This window comes from Phytophthora cinnamomi, assembly GCF_018691715.1.
Source record: "Phytophthora cinnamomi strain GKB4 chromosome Unknown Contig56, whole genome shotgun sequence".
Classification (NCBI taxonomy): domain Eukaryota; phylum Oomycota; class Peronosporomycetes; order Peronosporales; family Peronosporaceae; genus Phytophthora; species Phytophthora cinnamomi.
In genome coordinates, this window is record NW_027150989.1 from 783378 (window position 1) to 796121 (window position 12744).

The following is a 12744-nucleotide window of genomic DNA, read 5'->3' on the forward strand; positions in this document are numbered from 1 at the left end:
TCCATCCGCGATCTAATGCTCCAACGTGAGGAGGAGGAGTCTCTGCCTGCTTTGTAACCTGGCGCAGTATTCGAGCGGACTGGAGGCGCCGCATCGGTGAGACGCATCTGCTACGTAAAGTAGCTCTGCATCAAGCGTGCGTCGAGCACAAGGACCGTGCGATCTCGTGAAGTTAAGTTTGAGGACAAAGCGCGCAATCGCTCGGTCTCCTATCACGACTTTTCTCCAAACACGCTGGTACTCCCCCCAACCATTTCCTGGCAAATGCGCGGCCAAACCGCTTGAATCTCGAGGGCAAGCACTATCTCATGCCATCCTGTGCACGACAGCGGCGAGCGCAAAGTACTTGAGGAAGTGATTCCTGCACGAAGGCAACCCGAACGAAATCCTCCTGGTGAACACGCTTCACATGACGTCGAATGTGGCGCCAATGACGCATGGTCTTTTTTGAGTGGGAGTGAGGCGAGGAGAAAAACTTCGCCGACGTGAAGTTCTTGCAAACGGCAGGCTCGAGCATCCTGGAGGGAGTAATGTAGGTCCAGGATGTTTGGCCCTACTGGTCTGACTTTCCGAAACTAGACTTTTACGTTGATGAAGTTTGTACAACGAAGCGTACAGCGACTATAGCGATCGGATCAGCAACAACACCAACGTCCGCGTGCACACTGGTCGGACGTTTGTCTCCTGATAACCATATTACGCAAGGTCGGGACTTCTTGTGCAGCGCATGGTCCCTACGTCAACAGCGCGATCGTCCATTTGGCCCATTTGGTGCATATTCTGACGGCCTGAGTACGATACGCTAGCATAACTCCAGCGCCGCAGTGAGGCGCTATGTGGTATGGAGAGGACGATAGACGGTATCATCTAACATCGATAAGACAGCAACGTCCAAGCCTGTCGCTGGCGTTAAGCTCTGCAGTTGGTGGTGTACAAGTTGTTGAACCAGTTCATTAATCTTCAGGTCGAGCTCAACCGCAAGATTTATGAAACCTCACGAAAGGCGATGTCGCGGTTCAGCGGAATCCGTTTCCTGGCGGTTAGTACCGGGTTCGTCCTCTCGGCTGAAAAAGACGTGGGATATCGATGTTGCATGGCGCAGTTTCCTACTTACCGGTGCTACCGACATGAGAACGTCTGTGGTGGCTCCGCGGGAAGTCTTCGATGCCGTCTTACCGCCAAGCCTCCGTAAGAACACGCGACTGAGTGAGAGCAAGACACGACCCTCTCCACCTTTGGTGCTACCACTACTACTGTGCGCTCCCCTGGCCTTGACGCTATGGACGATCTCGGCGGAGCTCTCTCTCGTAGCTACGGATCTCACTACAGTTAGTCAAGTCCAGTGCATCCTGGACGCTGCTGAAGAGGTTTCTCCAGTGCTCGAGACTGTCGAGGAGTCCCAACTATTCAACGCCACGTTCTACCCGGAAGCAGTATTCAAGACGGACTGGAGTGAGCATATCAGTTCGAGCGACATCCTTCACGAAAGCGCTCTGCATCGCGGCTGCGTCAAGCACAAGAAGAGTATAATCCCGTGGACCTTTGGACGCATCGGGCAAAGTGAAAGTGACGAGCTCAACGAGTTGGTAAATCGCAGTGACCCGAATTTACTCGAGAAGCTGCGGAAATGCCCCGATGTGGATATTCTACTGCCTGACCACTTGCGGTCCTACGGCTATTGTGAAGATGCGGCTGCCTACACCAAATGTATGTCGATATTACGTATCGTGGTTGACGTCTACTTTCTTACGTTTGCTATCTATGCGTTATAGTTCTGGAATCGAGGATGCTGCCAAAATGGGCGCTGGAAGTCAAGTTCAACGACGTGGAACACAAGCGTTCGGTCTCATACCACGACCTGTGCCCAAACACGCCTATGATCTTCTTCAACCACTACTGGGAGGGGGTGCCAGATGCACCCGAGTGGCCTGCAACCAAGCCCTTCTACCTCATGCCAAACATTGAAATGTACGAGCTCGAGAGCGTACATTATTGGCGCGCCGATGTCGTTTTGTGCAAGACGGCTTTGTGTGCTCGGAACCTGAGGAAATGGTTCCAGCAAGAAGGAAATCCTCGAGGTACGCGCGTGGTGTACACGCGTCACACGACAACCAACTTGGCGTTGACCACCAACAGTCTACTAAGCGCGAGTCAAGCAGCAGAATTAGCAGCAAAGAATTTCTCGGACGTGTCTTTCTTGCATACAGCAGGCAAAAGTATTCAAAAGGGAACAAGACAAGTACTGGATTGCTGGCTTTCGCAACCAGACTTCCCACCGCTGGACTTCTACATGGACCAAGAGCTCTATGATGGTGGGTTTAGTGACTACGAGGAGCGGATCAAGAACAGCGGCAATGTTCGTCTACACACAGGCGGTTTATCCGCCGAGGCGTTTGGGCGCGTGATCGCCCAGGGTCGGTATTTCTTGTGTCCGAGTATGATGGAGGGCTACGGGCATTACATTAACCAGGCGCGGTCGTCGAACGCTTTCATTATCACGACGGACGCTGCACCGATGAATGAATTGATCACACATTCGTCGGGCGCGCTTGTCCGAGCTAGAACTGGCGCCTACGGGGAGCAGTTTATGGGCGGCGTCTCCACCAAGGAACACGCACTGCGCAACGTATCCGGACTCGTTGCCAACTTTGAGAGAGATGATGTCTGCAACACCGTGACCGACATTTTGAAGAGCTCGACTGCTGAGGAGCGCGAACAGAGCGCGAACAGAGCACTCCAGCAGTACTACTTCGACACGGTCTTCTTCGCACACAAGATGAAAGAGTTGCGGACCTTCTCACGGGCCATGAGCCATCCCAGTCTCCGCGGCAAAATCCTGGATGGGGCTCGAAGATTCTAGTCGTCGTGAAACCAAAGAGTAGGAAATCTCACCACAAGCCAAAGCAAGGATTTACTCGCCTTGCTTTGAAGACGATCTATATCTTGCTAGTATTTTCAAATGAACCTTGCTCGTACAGCGTGTTAGTATGTTTAAACTGTGAATTTGCCCAGGCTTCAGCAAACACCGGTGTGGTAAGAGACCGCTATTTCCATTACCGACGGTTGTTGACCCGACCGTCGCCACCGAATCGATCGCGTTGTTTGAATTCGTGGGCGGGAGATCGACCTTGGCACGATCACGATGGACATTATGATGCGTCTCAAGGGCGCTGGCTTCTCAGCCATCGCGAACGCGTTCCGTGAGCGCGAGAAGAGGTTGGGTGGTGGCTTGCCGTTGCTAGATTTTGTGGAGATCGTACTACCCGGACTGCCTCGTCCGAAGACGGCGGCGGAGAAGGCTGCTAGTGTAAGTGCGCTCGTGGACCTGTTTGAAGACATTGATATCAACGGTGACGGCGTCATGGAGTTCGACGAATTCACGGGGTTTTGCGTCGATGCCGGGATGGTGGCGACACGAACTCAAATCGCCTCTCTCAAGCATCGATATGAACGAGACACGAAGAAAGCCCTCAAAACGACAACAGCATCAGCGCCAATGCCCAATTCGAACTCGCACGGACCCACAACTGCGAGCACAGCGGGTAACCCACTCAGTACGGGGATAGAGAAGCTCAAGTGGTCGTCTGAGTTTCGTATGTTCCTTGTAGTGGAGAACACCGCTCGGTCCGTCAAGGTTTTCATGAGTGACGGCAAGTTTGTGACTGAGGTGAATGTATCGAGCGAGAAGCAGGCCCAGGCGAATGGAGGCGCTGCGACGACAGCGACTGGGAACTCCGGATTACCGATCAGCGATGTATTTCTCGTGGGCGATGGAGTAACATTTGTGGCCCCGACAACTGCAGCGCCTCCTTCAGCTTCGAGTGTTTCGGTTTTGGATGCTGTCTTTGTTCATCGTTTCCAGTGGTTGGCCATCAGCACGACGGACTTTACCATTTCATTTTATGATATGAGCGAATCGCGGTTTACCTCTAATGCAAGCTTGAGGACTGCCAAAGAATTCGTGTTGTTGAAGAATTTTGGGCTCACGACTACCACGGCGCAGCTCATGCTACGGTTCTGTGAGTCGTCAGCACTGCTTCTAGGCTCTGGGAACGATTTTGTCGTAAACATTTGGAAAGTCATTGACGCAGAAACCAAGATTTTGTGGCGACGGCTTTCAGGCCACACTGATCTCGTGTTGGACGCGCTTGAAATTCCATCACATGACCTGCTTGTCAGTTGTGATCTCCGACACAGCATTCAGCTATGGGATATTACTGATGGAAGATCGCGTGGTACTCTTGTCGGCCACGAGCGCGGTGTTCGACAGCTTTGCTATTCGACACATCACGATCTGCTGCTGAGCGCTGGATTTGAGTTTGAAGCGCTCGCTTGGGACTTAAGCTCGCGTCAAGTAGCTCTCAAACTATCAGGGCACCGCGCTCCACTTGTTGGTATCCAACTCGCGCTTTTTCAGACAGAGCGAGCCATCACCGCGGATTGTCTGGGTGTTTTTAAAGTTTGGGACATCACCCGAGGCGATTCAAGTTCGTCCGTTTCTAGCACTTCACACGCTGTACAACTTGAATCCGTCGATTTGGGAATGCCGTCAGCACGCGTGGAAACACTGTCTTTCGTAAGCATGCACCCTTATAGTCGTGATCTGTGGGTAGTTACATCTGGGGGCTGTACACTGCAACACCTCCGCAGTGTTCGCGTGCAGCAGTTTGACGAGGTCCCGCTTCGAGCGTTCTATCACTATTCCGCCAATAAGTTCGTTGTAGTCGCTGGCTCTGTTTGCAGTCTTTGGGATGGCGAGACAGGTTCCTGCAGCGAAGAGTTCACGCATGTTGGAAGTATCAGCGCCAAACCTGCAGGTGCAACTGAGAAAAAAGATGCCGGTGGAATGTCTTCTACGAATTCGTCTGCCACATTAACAGCTCCTTCGGACCCAGCCATTGCTCCATCAAGATCGTCAAGTCAGTCAAACCACAACGAACCTACTACGGAACTGCTGACTTGTACACACGATGAAAAATGTCGGAAACTTGTAGTGGTGACGGAACTGGGGGCACTTGGAGTCTTCAATTGCCAAAACTTTGTGCAGATGCGTCAGTGCCAAGAGTCATTTCTATCCAAAGCACGTATTCAACGGAGGATTTCTGCAGTAAACAAAGCACCAGTAATGAATTCCGCATCCACTTGCGCTGTTGTGGGCTTGCACTACTGCTCTGAGAATAAACTCATTGTTCTGGTGGACGCAGGCACTAACGCCATCGTCGTCATCGATGACAATTCCGATCAGGATTCCTCAAAAGGAATTGGTGTGCTGCGCCGACTCATCAACATACCTGGCGGAATTTCCACGAGCGCGTATAGTTTTCACGCTTCAATGATTGCTACTGTAGCTGCTGACCCGGAGGGAATGAACATCTCGCTTTGGGACTTCGAGACACTTGTCTTTCTTGGCAACTGCCGCTATGGTCAGGATGGAGACAATTCCAGCTTCTCCACTGCACCTGATAAAGACGGCCACACATTGAGCATGCATGTTCTACAGTTTTGGGAGGAATTCCCCATTCTTCTCGGTGCTGACTCCAAGGGCGGCGTTTATTTCTTCGCTGTAACACCACTCTTGCAAGCCTACACAGGCAAATTATTGCATGCGTTCCCCAATGATCATGGGAATTCAAAATCACGACGTCGAACGCGAAAGAAGTCCGCTATCCCCGAGAGCTACAGTGACAATGAGGAAGATGAAGCTGATGGTGGCGGAGACAGTGACGACGGCAAATCAGGAGAGGTATCCTTCAAATCCGACAGTGCTGATTCCATCACCGAAGTGGCTGAGTTTGCTGCGCGCAAAATGCTGTTGAACACGAAAATGTTTCGCAAAAATGCGTTGACATCTGTGCCAGTGATGGCACAGGCGGCCGATTCCTCAAGTATACCAGCCCCAGTAAAGTCACCCATGGAGACTTCATCCGCTGTAACGTGCTTGAAAGTGGTTTTCGACGATGAAAGCGATCGGTACGTGTTGTTTGTGGGGGACGAACGAGGTTGTGTGGGCATTTGGGACCCGTCCGTCATGATGCGAAGGTTATCACTGGCAAAAATCCCCGAAATCAAATGCAAGTACTTGCGGCGCGGGTACCAACCGAAATCGATGTTTTATCGTGACTATTTGAAAGATGCGGCAGAAGTGGACGGTAGACGTCTGCCAAACCAAAGCGACAAACACCGCCTCGCTGTAAGCCACGGTACTTCTGGGGGCGATTGGAGGGGGGCCATGCTTCTTGGCGATGACTTGGAGCACATGAATGTCCGTGCAACGCACATGGACCTCAAGAAACTCTCGAAGCGTCGACAAGAAAACCGCATACCACGTACTCCTGGATCCGGGCCAAGTAATGGCAGCAGCGGCTTAAAACCAACCTCTCAGCACAAAAGTCCGTCACCTGCTCACGTGAAAGAGGCAGCCGTGGTTAATGCTGTGGCCGCTGCCGAGTTCTTGATGAGCAAGGGCTCAAGTTCTTCACTGACAAAGAAGCGGTCATTTCGCGGTCGTAGCCTAATGCAAGCAAACGCGTCATTAAACCCTATAGCACCAAAGTCCTGGCCAGGCAGCACTTGTCACGAGAGTTTCCCACAAGACGTGAAGCTAATCCGACGTTGGCAAGCACACATTGATGGACTCACGAGCTTAGAAATAAGTCGGCATCCAAACATTGTGGTGACGTGCGGTTTGGACATGCGCGTATTCGTTTGGGACTGGACTGGTTTGTGTCTTGGCAAGCTGTTCGACCCTGAAAATCAAGGACCGTGGCCGTGGCGATTCCGAAAGGATAATGCTACCCGGACTAAAGAGCGTGATGTCTTAGTGCGGGAATTGCTGCGAGAGCTGGAGCGAACCCCCGCGGAAAAGATGGAACTGAGACGTCAAACCCTGTACGCTGAACACGTTGGTCGCCGAAATGTGAACGAGCTTCGCAACGTGAACGCAATGTTGCTAGAACACATAATCAGCAAGAACCCCGAGATCAAGATGCTCGAGGAGGAGATCAAGATAAAGAAGGCACTAGCTGAGTCGAACTCGACCGCAACAAAAATTGCGAAGTTTAGGGATTCACGAGCTAAGACGGGGACATTACGAGCTCTGGCATTATTACCGACTAAGGCGAAAGTAGTGACACCGAAGGTGCGAACGCCGAGGCAGTCATTGCGATTACAAAGTTTGGGCCAGGTCGGCTCTCTCCTCCGCAGCGAAAATCAGGACCGTAAATCCTTAGCTGCAGCCAGTGATCCGCCAACGTTCTTGGAACCGGGAGAGCTCAAAATGGACAAAGCTTATCTCGAAAACGAGCTTTCCATTACGTGTCCGACTTCATCCGCCTCAATTAACGCAAACCGAAGCCGAGACGTGGATTTGCAGCAGCAAATTCACGCAGAATATGAACTTGCACAGCAGGCAGCAACCACTCGCGCAACATTGATCCGGAAAACGCGCGAGATGTATTCGAATATGGAGGAAGTTCGAACGCGTCATGGAGTTCGTCGGCTGCCGTCTTCTGACCGCGTTGACGAGGGTGGGGAATCGCTCGAGGCGTCTGAGTTCTTAAAACGCCATTTCCCAGCTTCTGTGCTTTCGGTTCGTCCTCAGACAGCTCCCACCCGAGCACTGGTAGCAAGTAGCAGTGCTAAGCACGTCGGACTGCATCATCGGAATGAAAACGCGCTGCAACAACTGCAGATGTCCGCATCCGAGTCGAAACTCCCAGGACCCGAGAACTCAATCGCAAGCGTTATCCCAGCTAGAAAGCTCAGCACCGGCAGTTCTACAGCTGCAGGTGTGGCTCGGCGACGAAGTTCGCTGGACGAGATTTTCATGGAGGAATTCCATCGTCACCGCCAACAGCAGCAGCAGCACAAGGACCGAGACCTCAACAAAACCGTACCTGATGATTCTGCAGTCGAGGGTGACAAACAACCACTGAGACCTCTTAATAAGCTCCGTGAAATCAATGGCATTATCGATAAAGTGCAAGACTACTGCAACTACGGAGCGGAGGACCAGCATCGCTACTCCACAAGACCTGGAACGGCTCCGATCGTAGCTCGCAGCAAACTTTTGTTGCCGTCACAGTCAATGCCTGCAGATAATACGCCAACGCCAAACGAATGTAGTGATACGAATACCGTTGAAGCGGAGGCTGAAATGCTGCGCCAGCACATCGAGGGCACGAAGCACCGCATGCAAGAGGCCATGCGCGATGATAAGCGGATGCCTCACAGACAGAACCTGCGGCGTCTGCGGCAGCTGGCACATGAAAAGCAGCAAAAGCGACGTATGCACAGCTACTTGCAACAAAAGCGGCGTGAAATCAACACCAACATCGGAAACGTATTCAAAGGCCTGCAGACTGCGCATGAAGTGGAGAATGAACACAAAGCCCCTGAAGAAGTTAGCACTCCAGATGCCACAACTTTGCCGAAAGAAAGGTCCTCGCCGAAACTCAAAGGCAAAGCGGGTTCTGGTTCACCGAAGAAGCTGGTTAATGCCAAGAAGACATTTGGAATGTACAGCGTGCAAGAGGTTATGTCGGTAATTCGCCTCTTTTGGTCCATGGATGTTGACGGGTCCGGGAACATATCGTTAGAGGAGCTGCAGCGATTCAAGTCTACGTTTGAAGAGCTGGGTTACCACAATTTGGCCGCCATCTTCCAGACCATCGACTCAAATGGCGACGGTGAGGTCTCGTTGCGTGAGCTTCTAGCCACCTGTTTCCACTACGCCTCGAAGCAACAGATTGATGGTATGATACAGCTCGCGAAAGTAGGCAGTGTCCGATCCTTCCTCTTTGGGGCCACTTCGGGCAGTGCCAAGTCGTTATCGCCGACACGCAACCCGTTCGCCAACCCGGGCGGTAAGTTGCTACCGGAGCACCGGAGCGAGCTGACGGCCATCTTTCGCGTGTTCGACCACAACGGTGACGGCGGCGTCAGCATCCAGGAGATCATGGAAGCGCTGCGAGTGGATGACGACGATGTCATGGCGGCCGTCATGACTCGAGAGCACAAAGCAGGCGGCCGATCCTCCGAGCCTGTGGTTTCTAGCGGTCTCACGCGCGAGGACGTGGAGCAGATCTACAGCGAGTTCGACCGCGACAAGGACGCCACGCTGGACTTTGACGAGTTCGTGGCCGTAATGGCCAGCTTGTACGCAAACAAACCGAACCAGCATCGCTAAGTCTCCCGGTCATGTTTTGATGCCGCCAACGCCGCAACCGGGTCTACTCCCTACTTCTACGCTAGGTGGTTATGCGCCAGAGAGACACGAGGTGTTCAATGTGATCCCTTTGGTCACTCACGCATATCACGATTGACAAAGTGTAGGTCAAGTTGAAGAGTAGACTGCAACACAGACAAGCTGGTGGGATGCAGATGTCGATAGGGTGCGGAAGAGCAACACCAAACCCGACAAGCGCGAGCAAATGACGGCAGCACCACGATACTGCTGTGACAGCACTCGCGACAGCCAGCAAGGTTGGATAATGCGACGCGATGCTTGCGCCGCCGCTGGAGGAAATTCAAGCTGCCTCGCGCACCAACACCTCGGTGAATGAATAAAAAGTTCACGACGTTCCGCCCTGCAGCGAGTGGAAAGCCTCGACCTCGACCACCATCGAAAAGGATGGCACTCCACGGCAAGGGGTCGCAGTTTTGACCCCTAGACGTCCTGAACGAGTCGGCGGCAGTATTGTTGATGCTGGTGTGCCGGGAAACCAAGTGGCGAAAGGGAATATGCATCGCCAAACGCAAGACTGCGCGATGGCACGTATCCACACTGTCTCGACCCCACGCGCTCTACTGTGTTGTGGTCTTCGTAGAGGTGCTCGTATCGGTGTGTACGATGGAATTCGGTGAGCTTGTTGTAATGCAGCGTTGTCGCCTTGTTGCCAGCAATTCGAAACCGAGTTTTCGAATGCCGCTGCAAGTCGCGAGCCCTTTTGTGAACCAGTGGCTCTCCCGGGGTGGTGAAAACCTGTGGAGCTCGTGTGCTCGAGCGTCTCAGGAGCGCTCTCTCGCATGATGCAGCGCCAGGATCTAACCCGTCGACTCGACGACCACATCTTACGTAATGTAATCACCCCGATTCCGTGAAACGTGTAATTCAGCACCTGCAACAGTAAAATACCTGTACGTTCCAGACGTGCAGCACTATGATGCCGATGAAAGAATCGGCGATGCTGCGCCTTCGAGTCGTGTCCGATACGTACGACAACGTCGAGAGGCGAGTTCGGTTTCGAGCCGCTTCGGTACCATCTCGATTCGAGTGCAACGCAAAGCGCATCGGGCCGATGTCCGATCCTGTTGAGCTCCTCCCGATTTGCCTGCCCCTTGTGCGATGGCATGGACAGTCGATGTTAGTTACCGGACAAAAAAGCGAATATGCCCGCTAGACTGTGCGCTGGCCGAGCACACTCTCCATCTTGCCGCCAGGACCACAGTGCGAATTTCCATTCGGACGCTGAGTCCTTCGTGGCGACCGTCACCCACGGTACTAGCACTTTAGTAGTTGAGATTCCAGCCATGAGCCACCGGTTCCCGATCCAGGAAAAGGTGTTCCCGCCGCTGCAGCTGTCTGACTCGGCCAGGGAGAAGTTCGTGAACACAGCCTTGATGCAGCTCTCTCGTGCGCTGCGGGACTATGACAAATACCAAAAGTGGCAGGCATCGCGCCCACCGAGTCTCCGGTACCAGCTGCACCCGGCCATGTGGAAGCCCGTCAAGACCTGCGAGCAGCTCACCGTGTATCGGCGAGTACCCGCGGACGACGCAGTAGTTACAGCCCCATCAGGAGGGACAAGGAGGCGAGCGCGCAGCAGGACGCTCGAGGCCATGAGACTGCCTCGCGGAACAGATTCAGACTCGGTGTCCTCGGCTCCGAAGGATTCCAACAATGATGCATGGCCATTCCCGAACCGAGGCTCGAACCCGACTGGCAACAGTGAGTGGAACATGCCGACGCTCCTCCAGGTGGGAAGCATTGAGGGCACGTTGGACGACGTCATGTATGGCACCGCCACGTTCGACGGCACAGGGACGCTCATCAAGTCTTCCTACACTGCCGAAGAGGTCGTGGACGCCGACACGTTGTACGAGATTCAGGGTCCCACGGCTAACGACCCGTTCCGGTTCCTCGGCTTGAAGTGGGTCGTCAAGGCCACCTCCCCCGCCGTCAAGGCCTTCGTCTGGCCTCGTGACCTCACTTTCATCGCAGCCACGGGGGTTTTGAACCGAGAAGGGGGCGAACGTGTGGGGTACCACATGATGCACTCGGTCGATCTGGGCAAAGGCTTCGGTCCGCTCGAAGGAAAGCGGATCGTTCGCGGTCGAGTGTCCTCGTGCTTCCTGTACCGACAAACGTCAGGAAACACCGTGGACGTGTACATGAAGACGAACTTCGAGCCGAACGGTTCAGTGCACGAAAGCGTGGCGCTGCTATCGGCGGCGAACAGCCTCACGTATTGCTTGAAAGCGGCACTGTGCGCCCAGAACAAGAAGCTGTCGTGGCTGCTAGCTCACCCGAAAACCGATGAAACAGCGGCCGGATCCGCACGGCCGAGCAGCATCAAGATCAAGAAGCGCAACGACTGTGGAGTTTGCATGAGGCCGATGGGCACCTTTTCGCGAGCATATAGTTGTCGGGTTTGCAGCATTCGCGCGTGCTCGACCTGCGTTGTCAAGAAGAAATTGTACGTCCCCGGCCAAAGTTACAAGGCCATCGACGAACGCTCCGTTGTGATCTGTACGCACTGCTTGACCGACGCGCGGAAGCTCAACTCGATGGAGATTGCCAAGCTGGAGATAGTTGAGCGCAAGCGGTTGGACCAGCGGCGCGGAACGCTTCGAGGGACAGAAGTACCGGAACGGATCACGCGCAGTCAGAGTCGCCCCGAACCCGACAGGCAAAGGCGGGGAACAGTAATCGCTGCAAACAGCGATAGAACACTTGGGAAGGGAGCGATAGATGTCGACAAGGTGTTCCACACGGCCCCCGTTCGACGGATGAGCCGCACACCGCGACCGACTCAGAGAAAGGTGGAGCCGAAGGCAGCTCCAGCTCGCGATTATAACTCTGAGACCGGCGACAGCAACCCGGCGGTGCAGCGTCCTGCCGATTCACGAAAGACCATTAGCATCAGAAAAACCACAACCCGTAGCGGCAGCAGGAAAACGATTACTAAGCCGACTCCGGTCAAGAAGCAGACTTCAAATCCTGCGCCAGCAGCTCAGCGAGATGTTTGGGACGTCGACTCGGACACGGAAGACTCGGACGACCGTGACCAGCCGGTGGTGAGCTCGCGGGCGGTGTCGATGCACCCAGAGATCGACGACTCGCTGCCCGAGGCTGTGGTGGAGTACGCTTGGGGAGAGGTCGTGCCGTCCCCAACCACCAACACCTCGTCGGAGGCTTGGCCGTCCCCGCCATCGTCGCCGCTGGCGTCGCCAACGCCACTGCCAAAGGAGACGGGAGCGCCGTCCTGGCCAACGAGCGAAGGGGAACGCGCGACAGTGTGGACGGCGCCCCCCATGCCGCAGATTCCCCGCATCCACGCCGGAGCCTCGACCCAGGAGGTGCTGGCGCAGTTCGCTGAGCTCTGCAACGCCGCCGAGAACGTGTACCAGGCGGCGAGGAAGCACACCATCACGCACCTGGACCCGGCCATGCTGCCCACGCGTCAGACCACCACCAGACTCGACATGAGTGCTCTGGACTAAGCTGCAAGTAATAAAGAGAGA

The 12744-nt window shown here is 54.2% G+C and overlaps 4 protein-coding genes across 4 annotated transcripts; all 4 read left to right on the forward strand.

The window, feature by feature from the left end:
• Positions 1-1127: 1127 nt before the first annotated feature.
• Positions 1128-2860, forward strand: IUM83_14893 (Glycosyl transferase, family 1; the record flags this gene model as incomplete). The annotated part of the gene is made up of 2 exons (XM_067939668.1): positions 1128-1707; positions 1773-2860. The coding sequence occupies 2 exons, from the start codon at positions 1128-1130 to the stop codon at positions 2858-2860; spliced, it is 1668 nt and encodes a 555-aa protein (XP_067787885.1).
• A 282-nt stretch (positions 2861-3142) lies between these two features.
• On the forward strand, positions 3143-4304 carry IUM83_14894 (Pleiotropic regulator 1; the record flags this gene model as incomplete). The annotated part of the gene is made up of 2 exons (XM_067939669.1): positions 3143-4019; positions 4180-4304. 2 exons carry the CDS (start codon positions 3143-3145, stop codon positions 4302-4304), a joined length of 1002 nt encoding a protein of 333 aa, XP_067787882.1.
• Positions 4305-8155: 3851 nt separating this feature from the next.
• IUM83_14895 (Ribosomal RNA processing protein 1 B) lies at positions 8156-9187 on the forward strand (the record flags this gene model as incomplete). Its single annotated transcript, XM_067939670.1, has 1 exon — positions 8156-9187. One exon carries the CDS (start codon positions 8156-8158, stop codon positions 9185-9187), a length of 1032 nt encoding a protein of 343 aa, XP_067787883.1.
• Positions 9188-10530: 1343 nt separating this feature from the next.
• IUM83_14896 (Zinc finger, RING/FYVE/PHD-type) lies at positions 10531-12723 on the forward strand (the record flags this gene model as incomplete). The annotated part of the gene is made up of 1 exon (XM_067939671.1): positions 10531-12723. One exon carries the CDS (start codon positions 10531-10533, stop codon positions 12721-12723), a length of 2193 nt encoding a protein of 730 aa, XP_067787859.1.
• Positions 12724-12744: the final 21 nt, after the last annotated feature.